We start from the raw sequence: 22,774 nt of genomic DNA on the forward strand, positions 1-22,774 counted from the left end.
CATATTTTTAAATTGTTCTCAGGAAAGTTTATATTACTTTCTGTACCTACCAACAGAGTATAAAATGGTCATTTTTCTCAAGACAGTAAAATTCCCCAAAATTGATTCCGTTTGCTTCTTAACATGCAGGGCTTAAAAGGTAAAGTGGGGGTGCCTGGGTGGCTCAGCTGGTTAAGCATCTGGCTTCAGCTCAAGTGATGATCTCGTGAGTTTGAGCCTTGCTTTGGGTGGGCTCAAGCCCTGCTTTGGGTGAGCACGAGCCCCGCTTCGGGTGGACTCCTCTTCTCACACTCTGTCTCTCCCTGTCTGTCTGCCCCTCGTGGGATTCTGTCTCTCTTGCTCTCTCTCCACTCTTGCTCACTTGCATCATCTCTGTCTCAATAAAAAATTTAAACAAAGTAAAATGGGGGTGCCTGGGTGGCTCAGTCAGTCAAGCGTCCGACTTTGGCTCAGGTCATGATCTCAGGGTTCGTGAGTTCGAGCCCCACATCGAGCTGTGTGTTGTCAGTGCAGAGCCCACTTCGGATTTTCTGCCTCCCTCTCTCTCTCTCTCCCCCTCCTTTGTTTGCATGGGCTCTCCCTTTCTCTCTCAAAAATGAATAAACATTAAAAAAAAGTAATACGGAAAGTGATTACTGATAAGTTTTTTCAACATCTCTGTCATAGGTAGATAAAATTATTTCAAAAGTGTATGCTGAAAGGTCATATTACTCTTTATTGTTTACTTAATTAATACGTATCCTGTGTTGTTCTAGAAGGGATGTTTAAGTGATTCCTAAAGTAGGTAATCATCAACAAGGTAAGTTGCAAGTGTTGTGGAAGAAGAAATAAAAAACATAGGCAACAGATATTAGACTCGTCAGCCTAGTCTTGGATGACAGTAATCTGCACGTGTATGTTGTGGAAACAACATCCACAGATGCTGTCTTTCACTGCACATCATTTTTAGAGGTACCTGTAAGGTTTCGTCAAGTGGAAATTTTATTTCCAGGAAATTGATAAACTTGCTTGTAGACAGCAACTTCTCTTTTTTATGAGTGAATTATCTGTCCTATGGAGGAATAATTATACCTGTGGGAAAAGGGGTAATTTTCAACTCTAACTTTCCTGAATAATTTCAAACTTCCTTTCCTACAACATCTATCAGAGTTATTACTGACTAAAACTAAGTTGCATAATGCTTTCTCCTGGCTTCTTTTCAACTGTATATATGGTGTGGAAGAGATTGAACTGAGAAATTAAAAACATGAGCCCTACAAGGAAAACAGTTGGAGAACATAGAAATTTTTCATTTGGATAATAAGCCAACTTATGTGGAACCAGATCATAAAATGAACTTTTTATGTCTACCAAAGCAAATTTTAAAAGAAGCACATGTAATTGCAGATGTACCTTAAAACAAGAAGAAGAAGAAGAAAGAAGAAATGCTGATATGTTATATGAAAAAATTAGGGAAAAGTTAAGAAGAAAAGAAGACGAATATAAGAAAGAAGTTGAAACAAAACAAGTTGAACTCGCTCTGAGAACGCTAAACATGGAATTGAAGGCCGCAAAAAATCAGGTAAATCAGTTTTTGATAAAAACTGTATTTCCATCAATATTACATAGTTTGGTATATTATACATATATATTTTATAGTATCCCTATGACTCAATATATATTATTTAGGTTTAAAATAAATTAAAACATGGGATCATGTTCCTTTGAACATTTTTTTAAAGTTCTCCTCCTCAGCTTTTGACCTTTTTTTTTTTTAATGGGATGAGACCAGAATCATAATGAAATGTTTCTCCAGGTTGTAGAAGAGCGCAGTGACACTCAGTGGCAACTTTCTCCAGAACAGAAGGCCAGAGTCTTACAAGATGGAAGTCTAAACAATCACCTTTGCAAGCAAAAGGAGCTAGAAATGGCTCATAAGAAAACTAATTCTAAAATATCTTCTTTAGTTATTTTGAAGTACATGTGTGTATGTATTTGTATACATTCTATTTTTTAGTTATTATTTTTATCTCCGTGTGTGTGTGTCTATATGTGTGTGTGTGTGTGTGTGTATATATATATATATATATATATATATATATTTATATGTATGTATATATGAAACTGAACTCTGTTCATCATGGAAACTATAGAGGATTTTAAAAGCACATATATTTTGCGGAGGGGCATGGGGGACGGTGGCATTTTTGCTTCACTGGATAAAATAATATTCTTGATTAAATGCATTTGTCTGCAACAACTAGTGACATTCATAATGTCCTCATCCAAAGGAGAGGCTTTTATTACTTTCTGTAGGAATCGATGAGCTTTCCCTAATCTCAAAACTATTGCTACTAGCAACATGTGTTTTGGTTTTGAACAGTTACTTCACTGCCTTGATATATTAATAGGTTAGTTGAACACTTCACTAATGGACAGGAGGACGAGTGTAGCCAGTTCACTGATCATATTTTCAGCATCAAGTCTCCTACTTTTGAGAAAAGTAATTTTGCTTCAAGTAGCATCCTATTTCATTACAAGGAATGTTTGATAACAATGGTATGCTGTGGTATATACTTAATGATAATTTATTGATAGGTATTTTATTCCTAATGAAATAGTTGAGTGTATTTCCCCTCTTTTATATTTATTACTGTTTTCAACATGAAGAGGAAATACAAGTTATTGTAGCAGTAAATAATCTCATGGTATTCTAAGAGATGTATAAATTTCACCTTATTTCCTATCAGTGTTTTGAAATACAAGACTTCTTTCGTACTTGTGTATTTACACTAGAGAAGTGGCAGTGGTTGGTGCAAGAGCACTAGTTGTGGAGTGAGAAGACCTGGGGAGAGTCCTGCAGCTCACCGTTTTAATCTCTCCATTCTAGAATTGTGATAACCAAATGAGTTCATTGATGTATGTAGAAGTGTTTCTATTATAGTACAGTGCCTAGATTTGTCAGTTATCAATAGATATAATTCTTATAACTGACTATAGAAATGGTAGCAAAGTAGATATCTATGAAATATTCTCAGGAAAGAAGAATTTTAGGAAATTTAATCTGTCCGAGTATATGCAGAGCTAAGGATTTTACTGTGAGGTAGCTGTGTTCGATATCTACTCTAAACTCAATTTTTAAGTGTAGTCAGATTTATTAATCTTTTATTTCAGGCCTTTGGGTTTGTTGTAAATCAGAGAAAGGCTTTTCCAATTCTGAGATCCTGAACACTTTTCTCACAAATTCTTTTTTACTTTCATGCCTTCATTATCTTCAGTTAAAGTTCTGAACTTTTGGGAACTTATGCTTGTATAAAATGTGAGATTTGGAGCCAACTGTATTTTTTTCCAGTTGGATATTCACTTACTGTAACCTTCCTTCCTACCTTTCTTTCTTTTTATGTTTCTTTATTCATTAGAGAGAGAGAGAGTGAGAGAGAGAATGCAAGCAGGGGAGGGGCAGGGAGAGGGAGAGCGAGAATCCTGAGCAGGCTCCTGACTGTCAGCACAGAGCCTGATGCGGTGCTTGAACCCACAGAATGTGAGATCATTCCCTGAGCCAAAATCAAGAGTCAGACACTTACCCAACTGAACCACCCTGGCACCCCCTGCAACCTTTTCATTGTTGAAACATAGATGATACTTTCATTTCAAAGAAAATCATGATAATGCCATTTTATTGAGTGCTATCTGAAAATGTGCTTGGTTTTACTTAGCTTTCTGATAATCATGAGAAAACACAAGTTCGGTTGCATAAAAACCACATGTTGCAGGATGAAATTGTCGTGCTAAGACTGGAAAGAGACACCATAAAAAATCAGAACTAGGCAGGGAGATAACACCTTTTGTGTCTTTAACTGAATTCAGTGAACAGGAATGTGTGTGTTACAGAAAGACGGTGAATTGATGTATGCGTTGCTACTTCTCAAAGTACGTATATGAGAGTTGTCTATTATTAACATAATTTAATAATAAGATGATTTAGAAAATCAGTAACAGAAATGTCTTATTAGGTAGTTGCGAGACAACTTCAACAAGAACTGGCTGATACTCTGAAGAAACAGTCTATGTCAGAGGCTTCCCCAGAGGTTACGTCCCATCTTCGTCTGGAAGATGAAACACGGGATCTCAAGAAGAAATTAGGTCAAATCAGAAGTCAGGTATGTAATAAATGTAACCTGTCAACAGCTAACTTATAGCTGGTTAAATAATATAAAGTGTTTTAGGATACTAATGTCCATGGACTGCTTTCTTTGGTATTTTCATTTTAATTAATTTATTATGATTTTAGTATCTTTACAATGCACTTATTTCGTAAATTCTGCCTTCCCTTCTACTATTCGTGTTATACATTGTTTTCTTATAATACTCTTAGGAAAGTTGAGGCTTTTGTATCCTTCCTCACAGAAATTGAGAGACTTCTTTCATTCTTTAAAAATTTTTTCACAGTTTTTTAATTTATTTTGAGAGAAAGAGTGAGAGAGAGTGTGTGCGTGCATGTTAACAGGGGAGGGGCAGAGAGAGGAGAGAGAGAGAATGCCAAGCAGGCTCCATGCTGTCAGTGTAGAGCCAATGTGAGGCTCAGTCTCATGAACCGTGAGATCATGACCTGAGCTGAAAACCAGAATTGGATGCTTAACTGACGTAGCCGCCCAGGTGCCCCAAGAGACTTTTGTCCCCTACTAAACAATGTTTTTTAACGATATCTCTATTACCATGATGAGGCGAGCTGGATCAAATCAGAAGATAATGTTTAATGGAATGTCTCAGATAATTTTCTTAGTTCTCATCTTCACTTTTGGGAAGAATGCGTATTGATATCAGGATGATGTGTACAGAAAGATCACTTAACAAACCACTTGAACTTAGGCATTTCCTCCATTTTCTTTACCTTTTAGACATATTGTCAAAGCACGGAAATATTCAGATCATGTATAGTGTGGACGCCCAAAAGCGAGAATTAAGAACATTCTCTGTGTCCTGCCATTGGGTTTTTTTAAAGCTTTTTTGAGGTACAATACACATACCATGAAAGTCACCCATTCGCCATGCACAGTTCACTGTCTCTGTGTACACTCGTGCAACCATCACTGCCATCAAGTAGAATGTTTTCCTCACCCTGAAAGGAAACCCTTCCCCGTTGCCCCCAGCCTCAGTCTACTACTTGGTCTCTCAATGGCGTTGCCTCTTGTGAATATTTCATATAAATGGAGTCACACAACGTGTGGTCCCTTGGGACTAGCTAGCTTCACTTAATGTTTTCTGGGTTCATTTGTGTCGGTTACAGCTTCTATCAGAGCTTCATTTCTTTTTATTGTCAAACAGTACTCCATTGTGGGCTAAGGCCCTTGTTCATTCATCAGTTGATGGACCTTTGGGTTGTGTCCACTTCTTGCCTATTAATACTGCTGCTTATGAACATTCACGTAGTTCTTGTGTGGACATCCGTTTTTGTCTCTGCCATCAGATTTTATCCTCTGAGTTAATTGGGTTGATGTCACCATCTCTCAGCCATTACTCATGCTGTCCTTACTGTCTTTTTAGTTTCTGTTCCTCTTGAGTAAACCTGTGTTATTCAGACTTGGCTCACAGTCTCCTTTCCAATGAACTTTCTCTGACTGTTCTAACTCCCATTAGCTTTAACTCTCTTGACACTTGTCATCTAGCCTGTGCAGAGCAATTTAGTCCTTTATTTGACATTGTTTTTATTTTTTTCATGACAGGTAATTTCGTCTTCCTAAGTATAAATTTAAGGGATGATACTATTTGATACGTGTGGTACTTATCCTTGTATAAATTGAAAATATTTTAACTTAACAGTTTTTCCGATAAAATTAAGTACTTTATGCCGTATCAATAAATTCTTCTTGGAAACGTTGGTATAACAAAGCTTTTATTCTAAATGTATGCTAAGAAATGAAATACTAAATTGAGGGGTGCCTGGCTGGCTCCAGTCCGATCAGAGTCTGCCTTTGGCTCAGGTCATGATCTCCACGTTCTTGAGATGGAGCCCTGCATCGGGCTTTCTGCTGTCAGCAGAGCCTGCGTTGGATCCGTTGGGTCCCTCACGTTCTGCGCCACTCAGACTCGTGCTCTGTATCAAAAAATAAACGTTAAAAAGATGTGTGTATATCTCTATACACACACACACACACTTACATAAGTAAAACTATTAATGAAAGCACTTAATCAAATAGAGGAGAAATGTTCAATCAAATGTTTAGTTCTTGTTTCCCTCTCACTATGATAAAGCACGCTAAATTTGTCTTTCTTCATTACACAGCCAGGACTGGGATTTACACATTTATAGCACTTTACCAACTGCAAATATCTGGGGACAGCTTTTCTGATATGCTGTTACCACAAAGCCTTAATCTCTTCATCGGAGTACATGCTAAAGCAGCCTAACGTAAACAGTATGGACATGAAATGATTGAGGAACTTTAGTTTCGCAAGACTCGATTATTTCCATGTCAGTGGCTTTCCCTTGCCTCTGATGGTCATGTAAAGGATCTACTACTCAGTCAAGGAGGTGCTATTTGTACCGTAGTCTGTGAGCATTGTCCACAGACAATGTGGACCTGTCCACAGGTCCTTTGTTTTGAGAGAGAGAGAGAGAGAGAGATTGTTGGGAAGGGCATGTGGGGAGAGAGAAAAAGGGAGAGAGAGAGAGAGAGGGAGGGAGAGAGAATCCCAAGCAGGCTCCTCGCTGTCCATGCAGAGCTCGATGTGGGGCTCAATCACATGACCCTGAGATCATGTCCTGAGCCGAAATCAAGAGCCAGACGCTGACCCGACTGAGCCACTCAGGTACCCCAGTAGGTGCTGTTATTACCTTCATTTTACAGATGCAGAGACTGAGACACGGAAGTTTTAGGTAGTGTGCTCAAGGTCTTACAGCTCATAACCAGCAGAATTGGGAATTCAGACCCAGGCTTTCTGGCTCCTACTAGGATACTGCTTGTCAAACTCTTCCATGAAATATCTCGTAGTCACTGAAAACAGCATGTTCAGTTTTATAATCACGAGAATAGCAATGTCATTCACCTATGTGAATATTTAAAATCATAGTTGATATGGTGCTTGGAATATGAAAACAGAAATGTTTACCATAAGGTAAATTCCTATATTTCCTCCATTTGACCAGTAGATATATTTTTATGTTTATCTGATAATATGTAATTTAAAAACATTAACAACGTTATATTTTTGTAGGAGAGTAAGATTGGTAAACTATTCTGTAACAGTATTGAAATGTTTTCGGCTTTGTAGGCCATAGCCTCTGTTGTAGAAGCTGAACTCGTTTGTTATGACCTCAAAGTAGCCGTCAACCAGCATGTAGAGGAGGGTGTGGCTGGGTCCAATAAGATTTTAGTTACAGGGGCGCTTGGGCGGCTTAGTTGGTTGAGGGTCCTGTCTCTTAATTTCCACTCAGGTCATGATCCCAAACCCCACATCATGAGACCCGTCATGAGACCGAGCCCCACATCAAGCTTCAACCTGAGCTTGCAGCCTGCTTGCCATTTTCTCTGTCTCTTCCTCTGACTCCCTTCCCACCTGTGTGTGCTCTCTCCCTCTCTGTCTCTCTTTCAAGTCAAAAAAAAACAAAAAGCAAAAACATTTAGGTACAGAAACAGGTGATGGTGTTCTACTAGATTGTCGGTATTTAAAATTATTTTTTTTCTTTATTTTAGTTGCAAGAAGCACAGGAACGACATGCAGAGGCCGTAAGATACGCTGAGAAGATGAAAGATCATATGCTAAAGTAGAATTTAAACCTAACAGAAAATAGCTTGATTATTTGTAAAGCAGATAAGCAGTGTACTATGAGAAATGTATTAGTTATGCCAGTATATCATTGTTAAGCTGGATACAAGTTCCAGCTTTGAGCTATTTTGAAATGCAAAATTTTGGCATCTTATCTCTCAATTTTGCACCATTACCACAAAACACAACGAGAAAATTGGTACAATTCCCAAATCTTCCTCTTGATACAATTTTAAGAATTTCTGTAATACCCTCATTTGTTCAGAAATTACACGGTACTGTTTTAAAACTATGTGTGAGAATAATTATCTTAAGATCTGCATTTTAGGCTAAAGGTTAAAAATGCCAGGCAAGAAGAAACCATCAAACATCAAGCAGCCCAAATTCAAGATCTTCAGAGCAACTTGCTAAAGGCAAGTATGGTAAGTCGATCTCTTAATGCCTGTCCTACTGAAAGGAATCCTTATTTCACTGATCATATGGAAAATCTCCCTGATCAAAATATTTGGTTGATATTGTTCCTGCTTGCTACTAGTGATGTAATTCTTCTATATAGATGAAGTTGACTGAATTCATAAAGCATTGATGTTTGTAGTGAGATTTAAATAAAAATATTGTGAGAATCTAAGAAAAGCAACAATTTATATATACCGCAGTGAGCATTTGGTTTAGTCCTCCTTTTGGCTATTGTATATAATTCTGCTGTGAACGTTGGCATACAGATGTGTGAGTCCCTGCTAATATTTTTCAGCGTGTTTCAAACTTCCGCACACTTTGAGTGATCATTTCATCTTGAATTTTGACTTTCTCTTGTAGTCTCAACCCTTCAGTGAGAGTTTGAGAACGGGTTATGTTAATGGTGATTAGTTGTAATTTGTAATTACAAGTTTGCAATTTATTGTCTTCATCAAGAATGACTAGCAGGTCCTTATGCAAACGTCCTTTTCAAAGGAATGGACTTTTTGTTGGATTTGTAAAGGAAAAGAAATGCCAGTAAAATAGCAGAAATGTCTGCTCTGTCAGGGCCTTATCTAGTAACATAGTGCTCCTACCTTTGCAAGTTCAGAAACTCATTTTCTTTTTCCACTCCCTTGAGTTCATCAGCCTTTCAGAGATTTCACAATTCAATCTCAGAAGAGACTAATGTGCCATTCAGGATTCTAACTTACTGATAGTTAGTGAAACCCCATCTGTTTTTCAAGCGGAACAGTTAATGTCATCCCACTCTCACCCTCCTTTGTAGGATTCACATTATAAATCCTAAGTGGGAGCAATGAGGTAGATACACTGACCAACTAGTTTCTGTCAGTCACAAAAGCTATATAATATACATGCAAGTTTCATTGGACAGCTATACCCGTCAGGGGAACTAGAACATTCTGTTGACTGGTCCTTTTTGTGGCTGAAGAGACATTGAAAATTATTTTCTTTTCTAGACCTCTTATAAATGAGTCACATTGTATTAGGGAACTTTTCATGCGAGTAACATGACACTCTGTTGATCAGTCTTCTATGAAGGAGAGTGCTAGGCGTTGTCCTGCTACTATGTCCTAAAGAATCATTAAGGTCTCAAAAACTAAAATTTGTAAGAATATCTAAAACTGATGAAGCTTATTAAAGAATAACGAGGGATTTTCTGTAGATCCCTATAGAAAAGAATTAAGGTTATGGCATGAAATTAGCTGCCACTTTAAGGTCTTCCCTGTGAAAAGCTTAGCTTTCAGCCAACTCAGTCCATAGCTCTGACTTCTCTAGAAGGTCCTTATCTCCTGAATCCCCAAACCAGAGGCTTCCTGGGTTGAGAAATTTTTTGGTGGTGTGCGGGACGTTATTCTTTTTGTTGTATCTTTGGTTTTTATTTTTTTAAATTTGCATCCAAATTAGTTAGCATTTAGTGAAGCAATGATTTCAGGAGTAGATTCCTTAATGCCCTTACCCATTTAGCACATCCCCCCTCCCACAACCCCTCCAGCAACCCTCAGTTCTCCATATTTATGAGTCTCCTGTGTTTGTCCTCCTCCCTGTTTTTATATTATTTTTGTTTCCCTTCCCTTTTGTTCATCTGTTTTGTCTCTTAAAGTCCTCATACGAGGGAAGTCATATGATTTTTGTCTTTCTCCGACTAATTTCACTTAGCATAATATGCTCCAGTTCCATCCACGTAGTTGCAAATGGCAAGATTTCATTCTTTTTGATTGCCGAGTAATATATATATATATCTCACATCTATTTTTTTTTATTTTTTTTAACTTTTTACTCATTTTTGAGACAGGAAGAGACAGAGCGTGAACAGGGGAGGGTCAGAGAGAGGGAGACACAGAATCTGAAACAGGTCCAGGCTCTGAGCTGTCAGCACACAGCCCGATGCGGGGCTCGAACTCACAGACCGCGAGATCATGACTTGAGCCAAAGTCGGCCGCTTAACCGACTGAGCCACCCAAGCACCCCATACCACATCTTCTTTATCCATGCATCCATCGGTGGACAGTTGGGCTCTTTGCATACTGTGGCTATTGTTGAGAGTGCTGCTATAAACATGGCGGTGCATGTGTCCCTTCGAAACAGCACACCTGTATCCCTTGCATAAATGCCTAGTAGTGCAATTGCTGGGTCGTAGGGTAGGTCTATTTTTAGTTTTTTGAGGAACCTCCATACTGTTTTCCAGAGTGGCTGCACCAGCTTGCATTGCCACCAGCAATGGAAAAGAGATCCTCTTCTCTGCATCCTCACCAACATCTGTTGTGGCCTGAGTTGTTCATGTGAGCCATTCTGACAGGCGCAAAGTGGTATCTCAGTGTGGTTTTGATTTGTATGGCCATCTGGATGTCTTCTTTGGAGCAGTGTCTATTCATGTCTTTTGCCCATTACTTCACTGGATGACTTGTGTTCTGGGTGTTGAGTTTGAGAAGTTCTTTGTAGATTTTGGATACTAACCCTTTATCTGATATGTCATTTGCAAATACCTTCTCCCATTCTGTCAGCTGCCTTTTAGTTTTGTTGATTGTTTCCTTCGCTGTGCACAAGCTTTTTATTTTAATGAGGTCCCCCTAGTTCATTTTTGCCTTTGTTTCCCTTGCCTCCAGAGACGTTTTGAATAAGATGCTGCTGCAGGCAAGATCAAAGAGGGTTTTGCCTGCTTTCTCCTTGAGATTTTGATAGCTTCCTGTCTTCCATTGAGGTCTTTCATCCATTGTGAGGTTATTTTTTGTGTAATGAACAACTTTTTATGTGAACATGTTTTGATTTCTCTTGGGTGTATACCTATAAATACAGTTGCTGCTTCATATGGTAACTCTGCTAAATAAACCTTTTTTGTTTGTTTTTGTTTTGTTTTTTCAACCTTTTGAGGAGGGGCAGGCACCTGGGTGGCTCAGCCGGGTGCGTGGCCGGCTCTTGATTTCAGCTCAGGTCATGATCTCAGGGTTGTGGAATCAAGCCCTACATTGGGCTCTGCTCTGAGCATGGAGCCTGCTTGGGATTCTCTCCCTCCCTCTCCTCTGTCCCTCTACCCCACTTGTGCACTCTCTCTCAAATAAGTTTAGAACAATTGTTTTTCTAGTTTAACCTTTTGAGGAACTGCCAGACTGTTTGCAAAGTGGCAGCAACATTACATTTTCATCAGCAGTTTTTGAGAGTTCCCATTTTCCTGATTCTTGCCAATGTTTGTCATTATCTGTTGCTTTTATGATAGCAATTCTAGTGGGTATGAAATGGCATCTTGTGGTTTTTGGTTTGCATTTTCTTAGAACTAATGATGTTGAACATGTCTCTTTTATTTTTGAGAGAGACAGTGTGAGCAGGGGAGGGGCAGAGAGAGAGGGAGACACAGAATCTGAAACAGGCTCCAGGCTCCCAGCTGTCAGCACAGAGCCTGATGCAGGGCTCGAACCCACAAACCGTGAGATCGTGACCTGAGCCCAAGTCAGAAGCTTAACTGACTGAACCACCCAGCACCCCGAACATCTCCCTTTGAACGTGATTATTATCCATTTCTGTATCGTCTTTAAAGAACTAATCCATTCTTTTGCCCGTTTTTATATTGGATTGTCTTTTCATTATTGGAAGAGTTATTTAAATATCCTACATACAAATCCCTTAGCAGATATGGGATTTTCAGGTATTTTCTCCTATTTAGTCACTTGCCTTTTCACTTTCTTGATGGTGATATTTGAAGCATAGTAGTTTTTAATTTTGATGAAGTAAACTTAATCTGCTTTTGTCTTTTGGTGTCATGTCCAAGAAATCATTGCCAAATCCAGTCACAAACATATACACGTAAGCTTTTTTCTAAGAGTTTTATCATTTTAGCTCTTAGATTTTAAGTTAATTTTGTATATATGCTATGGGGTAGAGGTCTGATTTTATTACTTTGCATATGGGTATCCATCTGTCCCAGTACCGTTTGCTACAAAGACTATTCTTATTCCATTTAATTGTCTGCCACCCTTGTGGAAAATCAGTTCACTATAATGTGAGAGTTTATTTTTATATTCTCAATGTTAATACATTGATCTATATGTCTGTCCTTATGCCAGTACCACATCAAATTTTATGAAAACTTCTTCCTAGTTATCTTGCAAATTACCAGTCACTTGTGTAATAATAAAAAGTCAATGTAGTAGAACTTAACTTTGCTCCTATAGAGATTTTTGCTTATTGAAGGACCCTTTCGCCAGCCTATGCCTTGCTGACCCCATGACTCAATGTGAAGTCAGGCTCAAAAAGATAAAATGCTCTTTCTTTAGTGTGTTCAGACTTTTTATTTATTTATTTATTTATTTACTTATTTACTTACTTACTTATATATCTTTTTAGAGCATGCACAAGCAGGACAAGGGGGTGTGTGGGGAGAGAGAGAGAGAGAGAGGGAGAGGGAGAGAGAGAGAGAGGAGAGAGAATTTTTAGCAGGCTTCACACTTAGTGTGGAGGCTGACAGGGGTCTTGATCCCATGACCCTGGGATCATGACCTGAGAGGTTGAGGCTCAACTGACTGAGCCACCCAGGTTCCCCGCCTGTGCAAACTTTTAGTGTCTCAGTCAGTGCTGCCCACTTTCATTTCCATCAAATCTTGGCCATAGGATCTCTTGACTCAGTCTACCGTTTACTTCATTATATTTTATTATCTCATTATAATGCATAGACTCATCCATAGTTTTCACCATCTAGGAAGGAAAAGATTAACTCTGGGCTATTCCTCTTTCCTGTTAAGCAATCTTGCTAATCCATCATCTTGCAGTTCACAATGAGATCCTCTTCTGACCTGGTTCTTGTGTGTAACACTGGTGTTAATCCTGTTCTTGGCACAGATCCTACATTTTTGGAAAACACAGTAGCCTGTACCCCCTTCTTTCACTTAAATAGAAAGATATGCATAGCTAGACGTTATAGCTCGGCATATAATTAATGGAATAAACATTACATCATTCAAATAATACAGCTGTACAAAGTGAGGTAGTATTAAGTTGATTTATCAGAAACAAATAGTAGATTGGTAATTTGAATGACAAAAAAATTTTTGAAGCCAACTTGTATGATATGGAGAAGCATTGTGGGACAACACAAAGATGAAATGGTCTTACCTCCCCACACAAACAAGGTTGGAGTAAGGTAAAGGAGAATGTGCAGTTGATTTCAGTAGTGCTAAAGGACAGTACATTTGTTTTGCTACTGAAAAGATGAAAAATGATTCCATAACAGTCTCTTTATTTCCTCACTGAGGAAAGGAGAATGAAGATTGAGTATTCAATGGATTAAAAAATACTGAAAGCTGCCTATTTCCTTTAATTGAAATCAGATCAAAGGCCCAATTTTGGTTATCAAATTGACTCTTTCTAGTTTTTCAACTATTGTGCTTCAAATCGTATGTCTGTGCTTCTCCCTTAACTTGAGGGGAAATTCTAAAGAGGCATTCCTGCCTACTTGTAAGAATTGTTGAAATTGAAGGGAATCTTAGCAAAAGATCTTAGAGACAGGAAGATGGCAGAGGAGTAGGAGGACTCTAGGCTTGCCTCATCCCACGAATACAACTAGATAACAGTCAGCTCACCCTAAATACCCTAGAAATCGACCTGAAGACTGACAGAACAAACTCCACAACAAAAGGGAGAAAAGAGGCCACATCAAAGAAGGTCCTTGATGCAGAAGTGTCGCCTAGAAGAGAAACATATCCTGGCTGCTGCAGAGGGGAGGGATTCGAGGTTGTGGGTAAGGATGAGAGAGAGGAACACACAGGGGAATGCACAAAGAGAACATATCCCCATACCCACTGGCTTGGAAAACAAGAGGGGCTGTATTTCGTGAGTTCTTGCAACCAGTAGTCCTTAAAGTCTGGAGTTTTAAAGGGCATCCGGTTTAGATGGGTTAGAGTCCTGAGGTACTGCACTGCTCTTGGACAGAGAGCAGGCAAACAACGTGGGAGCATACAGCATGGATACAGTGGTCTGAAAAGTGCCTGGGGAACACAGTGGGTAGATTATTTGCTCTTCTCAGAGCACGTCCCTCAGAGGCAAAGTTCAGAGAGACCTGTCTGTAGGAACAAAGCCGCTGGCCGGCACCATCTCCTCCTGCCCCTCACCACAAACATAAAGCCACCTGCAGGAAGCAGTGCATTGCTAACACTGGCTACCTAACTTGCTTACACCAAGCACCACCCCCTTGCACTCTGGTGGAACTACCTTTTTCAATCACTCTTGCTTGAGTTCCAGCACAGCAGACCCATCCCCCAGACCAAGACAAATGCCTGCCCACACCACATCTCCCAACCAGAGAGTTTCCCTTGGCCTCAGTTCCAGTAGAGGTGGTGACAGGTCTCATTTCCTAAGCAGACCAGAGCACACCTAGTTAAAACTCGCTACATTCAGGCCAGGGACCAAACACTCACCAGCCCAGGCAAGGAGAGCCTCTGCAGACGACTGGCCTGAAGGATAGCATAGCCAGAACACAACAGCAGAACACATGCAGCACACACTGGTGACACTCCCTGAAGTGCTAGACCCTGGACATTACATGACGTCTTTTTCCTAAGTCCATTACTTTCGGGAGCAGGTGACATAACTGGCTTCTCTCACACACAGAAGCTGGCAGATACTTAGATAAAATGAAAAGACAGAGGCATTTATCCCAAATGAAAGGACAGGATAAGGCCATGGCCAGAGACCTAAATGGGACAGATGTAAATAACACGCCTAATAGAGAATTTAAAACCATGATCATAAGGATATTCACTGGAATTGAGAAAAGAATGGAAGACATCAGAGGGACCCTTACCATAGACATAACAGAGTTCAAGAATCAGAGATGAAGAGTGCATTAAAAATGAACAGCAAGCTGGAAGAAGCAGAGGAACAAATTAATGACCTAGAAGACAAAGTAATGGAAAGCAGTGAAACTGAAGAAGACAAAGAAGAATTATCCAATGCAAGAATAGACTTAAGGTACTCAGTGACTCCGTCAAATGTAAAAACATTCATATGATAGGAGTCCCAGAAGAAAAAGACAGAGAGAAGGGGACAGATAATTGATTAGAAGACACAGCTGAAAAATTCCCTAATGTGGAGAAGAAAACGGACATCCAGATCCAGGAGGCACAGAGAACTTCCATCAAAGTCAACACCCAAGACATGTTGTAATTAAATTTGCAAAATATACTGCTAACATCATCTTTTTTTTTAGTGTTTTGTTTTTTGGTTTTGCTTTTTTTTTTATTTCTGTGACAGAACGCAGACACAAGCAGGGGAGGGGCAGAGAGAGAGAGAGAGACAGAGAATCCCAAGCACTCTCTGTGCTGTCAGTCCAGAGCCCACTGGAGGGCTTAAACCCACGAACTGCGAGGTCACGACTTGAGCTAAGATCAAGTCATGCTTAACTGACTGAGCCACACAGGCGCCCCACTGCTACAAATCTTAAAAGCAGCAAAACAAGTCATTCACTTCCAAGGGAAAACCCACAAGGCTAGCAGGAGATTTTTCAACAGAAACTTTGCAAGGCAGAAGGAAATGGCATGATACATTCAAAGTGCTGCATGAGAAAAATCTGCAGCCAAATATACTCTATCCAGTAAGGCTATCATTCATAATAGAAGGAGAGATAAAGAATTTCTCAGACAAACAAAAATGGAAGGAGTTTGTGACCACTAAATCAGCCTGTAAGAAATATTATCAGGGGCTCTGAGTGGAAAGGAGAGATCAAAAGTGACAGTATAAAGGCAGGAAATGTAAAACCAGTAAAAAAGTATATTTCTGTAAAAAAAATCGTCAAGGAATGCCCCCAAAAAGATATACAATATAATAGCTTATCAAAACATGGGGAGGAGAAAAAAAATGAGCTCTAACTTAAGTGACCATCAACTTAATATAGACTGCTACACGCAGAAGAGGTGATATACAAATTAATGCTTATCATATACCAAAACCCACTAATAACCATGCAAAGAATAAAGAGAAAGAAATCCAAATATATCATTAAAGCAAATTAGAAAGACATCAAAGGGAGAAAAACAATAAAGGATTTGAGAAAATCTCCAGAAACAACCACAAAACAAGTAGTAAAATGACAATAAATACATACCTGTCAATAATTACTTTGTATATAAATGGAATAAACACTCCAACCAAAAGACCTAGGGTGACAGGATGGATTAAAACAAGACCCATCTGTATGCTGCCTATAAAAACCTCATTTTAGACATAAAGGCACCTGCACATTGAAAGGGGATGCTTGCACTGTTGGTGGTAATGCAAACTGGTGCAGCCACTCTGGAAAACAGTGCGTAGGTTCCTCAAAACAATTGAAAATCGAACTACCTTACAACCCCTCAATAGCACTACTGGGAATTTATGCAAAGGATACAGGAGTGCTGATTCATAGGGGCACATGTACTCCAATGTCTATAGCAGTGCTTTCAACAATAGCCAAATTGTGGAAAGAGCCTAAATGCCCATCAACGGATGAATGGAGAAAGAGATGTGGTTTATATATACACTGGAATACTACCTGGCAAGGAGAAAGAGTGAAATCGTGCTATCTCTTGCAATGTGGTTGGAACTGGAAGGTATTAGGCTACATGAAATAAGTCACAGAAAGACAGATATCATATGTTTTTGCTCTTATGTGGAACTTGAGAAACTTAACAGAAGACCGTGGGGGAAGGGAAGGGGAAAAATAGTTACAAACAGAGAAGGAGAGGGGCAAACCATAGGAGACTCGAATGCAGAAAACAGAGGGTTGATCGGGGGCAGTGGGTGAGAAGGGAAAGTGGGTGGTGGGCATTGAGGAGGGCACTTGTTGGGATGAGCCCTGGGTGTTGTCTATAAGTGATGAACCACGGGAATCTACCCCCAAAACCAAGAGCACACTGTACACACTTTATTTTAGCCAAGTTGACAATAAATTCTGTTTAAAAAAATGAAAGCGAGGGGATGGAGAAAAATTTATCACGTTAAAAGAAAAAATATCGATACTTTTGTTAGACAAGAGTCCTTAAAACAAAGACTGTGGGACACCTGGGTGCCTCAGTCATTTGAGCGACCGACTAGGTCTTGGCTCAGGTCATGATCTTATGGCTGGTGGCTTTGAGCCCCATGTTGGGCTCCAGGCTGACAGCATGGAGGCTGCTTGAAATTTTCTCTCCCCCTATGTCCCTCCCCAACTCTGTCTCTCTCAAAATAAATAACCAAAAACAAAGACTGTAGCAAGAACCAAAAAATGCTACTATATCATAATAAAGGGTACAATCCAATAGGAAGATCTAACAACTGTAAATATGCACCCACCATGAGAACACTCAAGTACATAAAACAAAAAACCAACATAAAAGAACTAATTGATAATAAGACAGTAATAGGGTACTTTAACACCCCATTTACATCAATAGATCTTTAAAAAAAATCACCAAAAAATACATCTTAACAGAAAATCACCAAAGAAACAGTGGCTTTGAGCCATACAGAGAAAGACAGATACCATATGTGTTCACTCTTATGTGGATCCTGAGAAACATAACGGGAACCCATGGGGGAGGGGAAGGAAATAAAAAGAGGTTAGAGTGGGAGAGAGCCAAAGCATAAGACACTCTTAAAAACAGAACAAACTGAGGGCTGATGGGGGGTGGGAGGGAGTGGAGGGTGGGTGATAGGTATTGAGGAGGGCACCTGTTGGGATGAGCACTGGGTGTCGTATAGAAACCAATTTGACAATAAATTTCATATATTAAAAAAAAAAAAAAAAAAAGAAACAATGGCTTTGAATGACAGAGCAGACCAGATTGGACTTAAGAGATTTTTTCAGAACGTTCCATCCCTAAAACAGAATACACGTTGTTTTCAAGTGTACATGGAATATTCTCAAGAATGGATCATAAAAACAGGCCTTAATTATTAAAAACAATACATGCAGGTTAGATAACGTGCTAGTACACTGGAATGGGTTAAACAGGAAATACAAGAAGAAATTTTAAAAAATATGTGTATATAAATGGAAATGAAAAAACACTGCTCTGAAACCTTTGAGATGCTCAAACGTGGTCCTAAGAGGGAAGTGCATAGTAATATAAGCCTACTTCAAGAAGCAAGAAAAATTTCAAAAAACCTAACCTTACACCTAAAGGAGCTAGAAAAAGAACAACAAATGAAGCCTGAAGCCAACAGAAGAAAGCAAGTAATGATCAGAGCAGGGGGCCCTTGGGTGGCCTAACTGGTGAAGTGTCTGACTCTCAATTTTGGCTCAGGTCATGATCTCACAGTTGTGAGATGGAGCCCCGTGTTAGGCTCTCTGCTGGCGGCATGGAACCTGTCTGGGATTCTCTCTCTCCCTCCCTCCCTCTCTCTCTCTCTCTCTCTCTCTCTCTTTCTGCCCATCCCCCACTCATGTGTGGTCTCTCTCAACATGAAATTAAAAAAAGAGATTAAAGCAGAAATGAATGATAGACAAACAAAAAGATAAAACTAGAACAGATCAATGAAACCTAGAGCTGGTTCTTTGCAAAAATTAATAAAACTGATAAGGTGTTAGCCAGAGTAATCAAGAAAATAGAAAATACCAAAATAAATAAAACCACAAATATGAATAGAAATAAGAACCAACACCACAGAAATACAAACATTTATGAGAGAATATTGTGAAAAAATGTAAGCCAGCAAGTTGGACAACTTAGAAGAAATGAATAAGTTCCTAGAAATATATAACTTACCAAACTAAAACAAGAAGAAATAGAAAATTTGAAAAAAATCAATAACCAGCAAGGAAACTGAATCAGGAATCAAAAAACTCTCAACAAACACAAGTCTAGGACCAGATGACTTCAGACGTAAATTTTAACATGTAAAGAAGAGCTAATCCAAAAAAAAAAAAGGAAAAAGAAAGTTTAACCTGTCCTTTTCAACTTGTTCCAGAAAAAGATAAAAGGAAGGGAAACTTCCCAATTCATTCTATGCCAGCTTTACCCTGATACCAAAACCAGATAAAGACACCACAAAGAGAATTACAGGCCAGCATCTCTGATGAACATGCAAAAATCTTCAACAAAATAAGCAAACTGAATCCAACAATACATTAAAAAATCATTCACCGGGGGCAGGGGCAGCTGGGTGGCTTAGTCAGGTAAGCATCCACCTTCAGCTCAGGTTACGATCTCATGGTCCGTCGGTTTGATCCCAGTGTCAGGCTCTGTTGACAGCTTGGACCCTAGAGCCTATTTCAGATTCTGTGTTTCCCTCTCTGTCCCTCCCCTCTTGTGCTCTTTCTCAAAAATAAATAAACATTAAAAAAAATCATTCACTATAACCAAATGGGATTTATCCCTGGTTTGCAGGGGTGGTTCAATATTTGCAAGTCAATGAATGTGATACCTCATATCACATAATTTTCAAAAAAGCATAAAATCATATTGCAATAGATGCAGAAAAAGAATTTGACAAACTATAACATCCATTCATGATACAAACCTCAACAAAGTAGGCTTAGAGGAACCATACCTCAATATAATAAAGGCCATATATGGAAAATGAGCAGCTAATATGATCCTAACTGGGGAAAAACTGAGAGAAAAACTTCTTAGATCTTGCTTCTAGTTATCTGCTTCTTCTCATTAGCACCATTGGTTGTTAATAAATTAATCTTAACATTTATTACATCCTACTTTAATGGAGACCAATTTCTCCTATACAAGTTTAGGTGTTATCTCTTTTTTTTCATCCACTTTGCAATTTATCATCTTTGTTTTTTTCTTAACAAACTCCCCAAAGGTTAGATTTCTTTTGTTCACAAATCTGTTAGGAAAAGTGTGGCCAGGACAGCTAGTCTCTGCCCCGCTCAGCTTCAGGTGGGGCAACTGAAAGGTTTGGGGCTGGATCCACTTGAAGATTTGTTCACTAACATCTGGTGGTTGATGCTGGCTGTTGCCTGGGACTTCAGTTCAGGAGGCAGCAGAAACACTTAAACTGACACGCCTAGACCCTCTTTGTGGCCTAGGCTTCCTCACTAGATGGGTAGCTAGATTCCAAGTAAGCAGCCTGAGATACAGAGCAAGGCAGAAGCTGTATCGCCTTTTGTCACCTAGGCTTGGAATACTCACAGGATCATAGTCACATATTCTGTTCATTAGGAGCAAGTCACTAAGGTTGTTCCATGGCCTTTTTTTTAATGGAATTAATATTTAAAACCTATGGACACCTTTAAAAAGCAATAAAATTTACCCACTGGCCACAAATGTTTGTATTCCTCCCACCTGAAAAATACATTCACTCCCCTCCCCCTCCAATACCTCCTGCGAGTCTCAGTTATCATGGCATTAGGTTCAGGGCTTGAGTCCAAGATCTTACTATCATAGGTGCAGTGGGGATAAGCTGCCTGGGTTATGGTATCTGAAGTATAGCCCCTTGAGTGCAAGGGTTCTCAATATGAGGACTTGAGAACGAAAGAGACAGTTATTTATCACTCACAAATGCAACATTCTAGTCAACTGCTGAAGACTGTCCCATTCAGAAAAAGAAGATGGGAAGCACCCTAGTCCATAAGAGTTTTGAAATATAGCCTGATGTATGCTGTCAGTTCTTAAGTTAGGACTTAGTCCTAACCACGGGAATACTTTCTCCATGTCTCTTCCCTTTCTTTACTCTTTGAGCTCTTGGTTTCTTCCTTTTCATAAGGAATGACCTGTATTTGCAGCTGTTTTTTCATCCTGCCTCCTCCCTGTGGGATTTCTAAGACCCAAAGCCTCTTTTCATTTTGCACTATTTGGTCTCTTTTAGTCCAAGGTAGCAAATAGTATGTTTTGCTATTATAAATCTCTAACTTTTTTTAGTTTTCTGTAAATATTACTGGATTTCATGCCGTGTTTTAGCAAAGCAACCCTCCCAAGTCCTTTTGAGATAAGCTTTTCGCTTCAGGTTTCCTGTGAAGCTCTTATATGACAATGCCTTTAAAATTCGTCTACTCTTGGGGCTCCTGGCTGGCTCAGTTGGTAGAGCATGTGACACTTGATCTCTGGGTGCTGAGTTTAAGCCCCATGTTGGGTGTGGAACCCACTTTAAAAAAAATCTTATACTCAAGATCCTTAAAGAAATTGGAGGCATACCTTAAATCTTTCTGTTTTCCTGGTAGCACCCTGGATTTTCTCTTAACCCAAAAGCCATTTCTTTATTTTAGCATTATTTGACAGTTCAACATGTAGAGAGGCTGTAAACGAGAAACAGATACTTGAACCCAGTAAGTCCTGGTTCCTTTCAGTTGCATAGTCTTTCTTTAGTTTCTCTTTCCTATCCGTTTTACTTTCAGGTATTTTGTAGCATGACTTCCCTTTCCTCCAGTGTCATTTTCTTCACTTGCTTAGAAACCCTTGCTGTCAGCCTCTTCACAGGCCATCAGGTTTCCACTAAGAGTCTTGTGGAGGCCCTTTTTCGGTCTCATTCTTATGCTTTTCTACATCTTTCCAGGTTCAGCCTACCTCCTGGTTCAAAGGAAGTTTAGTTTTAGGTTTTTTTGAATAGCAGCACACCATTTTTAGTATCAGTATCTGTGGTAGCAATTTACTGCTGCATAATAAGCCACCTCAAAACCTAGTAGTTCAAAACAGCATTTCTCTTGTTCACCAATCTTTAGTTTAGGGAGAGCAGAGTAGGGCAACTCATTTCTTCTTCATTTGGCATCAGCTGGCATAACTGGAAGCTGGAGACTAGAATCATCTAAAGGCTTGTTCACACACGTGTTTGGCTGTTGAGGCTGGCCTTGGCTAAGACGTTGGCTAGTCTCAGCTGGAGTATCTACATGAAGACTCACTAGGTAGTCTGGTATTCCTCACAACGTGGTGGCTGGGTTCTAAGGGTGAGCTTCCCTAGAGAAAGAAAGATGGAAGCTGTATCACATTTTCTAGGCTGGCCTTAAATATCACAGCAGTTCTGCATATTCTGTTCACTAGAAACCAGTTACTGAAGCCAGCATATATTTAAGGGGAGGGATTTTCACAGAAGTATCAACGAATGTATAAAACCACCACATCCACTCACCTTGTCTTACCAATCATATAGAATGGATGGAAGTCCTTCCCAACTCAGCATCACTGAAACTCCAGCCAGTTTTGTCGTTGTTGTTGTTGTTGTTGTTTAGTATGATCTCTTATTTTCTAGAAAGTGACAAAGGATTACAAGATAACAGTATTGAATTAAATTTTTGTTTTTGCCTCAAAAAAATACGTGGATCATTCAATTAAAGTTTTATACTGGGAGATGTGATTTCTTAACACATCCCAGAGAATCATTTCTCCTGGGAATGCAGTTCAAATTAGCATAAAACATTTGCTGTTCAGAAACAGGCCGTGGCATTAGAATCATTACTTCTAGATTCATGAATTAGAGTCTTATTTTCAGAGTCTTATCTTGAGACGTATTTTTTGACTTGGGCATACATAAGTCAATATGATATTGCTAAAACGTCTTTGAAAGTTATGGAGTGTTAAGATGCGGGAAGGGCTAAGAGACTTTCTCCTAAGAGGGGACTTATTGTATGAAAGAAAGATATGAAAAAATCATAGAAAAA

The 22,774-nt window shown here is 39.2% G+C and overlaps 1 protein-coding gene and 1 long non-coding RNA gene across 3 annotated transcripts in view; one reads left to right on the plus strand and one right to left on the minus strand.

Moving 5' to 3' along the window:
- LOC145713332 (ankyrin repeat domain-containing protein 26-like) overlaps nt 1-8,327 on the plus strand; it is a 101,706-nt gene extending 93,379 nt beyond the window's left edge. Inside the window, exons 4-7 of one of the 2 annotated variants that reach the window (XM_081791820.1) lie at nt 1,387-1,561; nt 3,993-4,139; nt 7,674-7,744; nt 8,075-8,327. In XM_081791820.1, the coding sequence (XP_081647946.1) occupies nt 1,387-1,561; nt 3,993-4,139; nt 7,674-7,744; nt 8,075-8,306 (625 nt within the window). In that variant the 3' untranslated portion in view covers nt 8,307-8,327. The remainder of the gene's footprint in view (nt 1-1,386; nt 1,562-3,992; nt 4,140-7,673; nt 7,745-8,074) is intronic. The other variant, XM_081791821.1, reaches the window with a different exon arrangement.
- On the minus strand, nt 5,860-20,691 carry LOC145713335 (uncharacterized). The gene is made up of 2 exons (XR_014136402.1): nt 20,505-20,691; nt 5,860-6,073 (listed from the first exon to the last, which is right to left on the minus strand). It is a non-coding gene; the product is annotated as an uncharacterized LOC145713335 (long non-coding RNA).
- Nucleotides 20,692-22,774: the final 2,083 nt, after the last annotated feature.

The sequence above is a fragment of the Panthera onca genome, chromosome F1, assembly GCF_046562875.1.
Source record: "Panthera onca isolate mPanOnc1 chromosome F1, mPanOnc1 haplotype 2, whole genome shotgun sequence".
NCBI lineage: Eukaryota > Metazoa > Chordata > Mammalia > Carnivora > Felidae > Panthera > Panthera onca.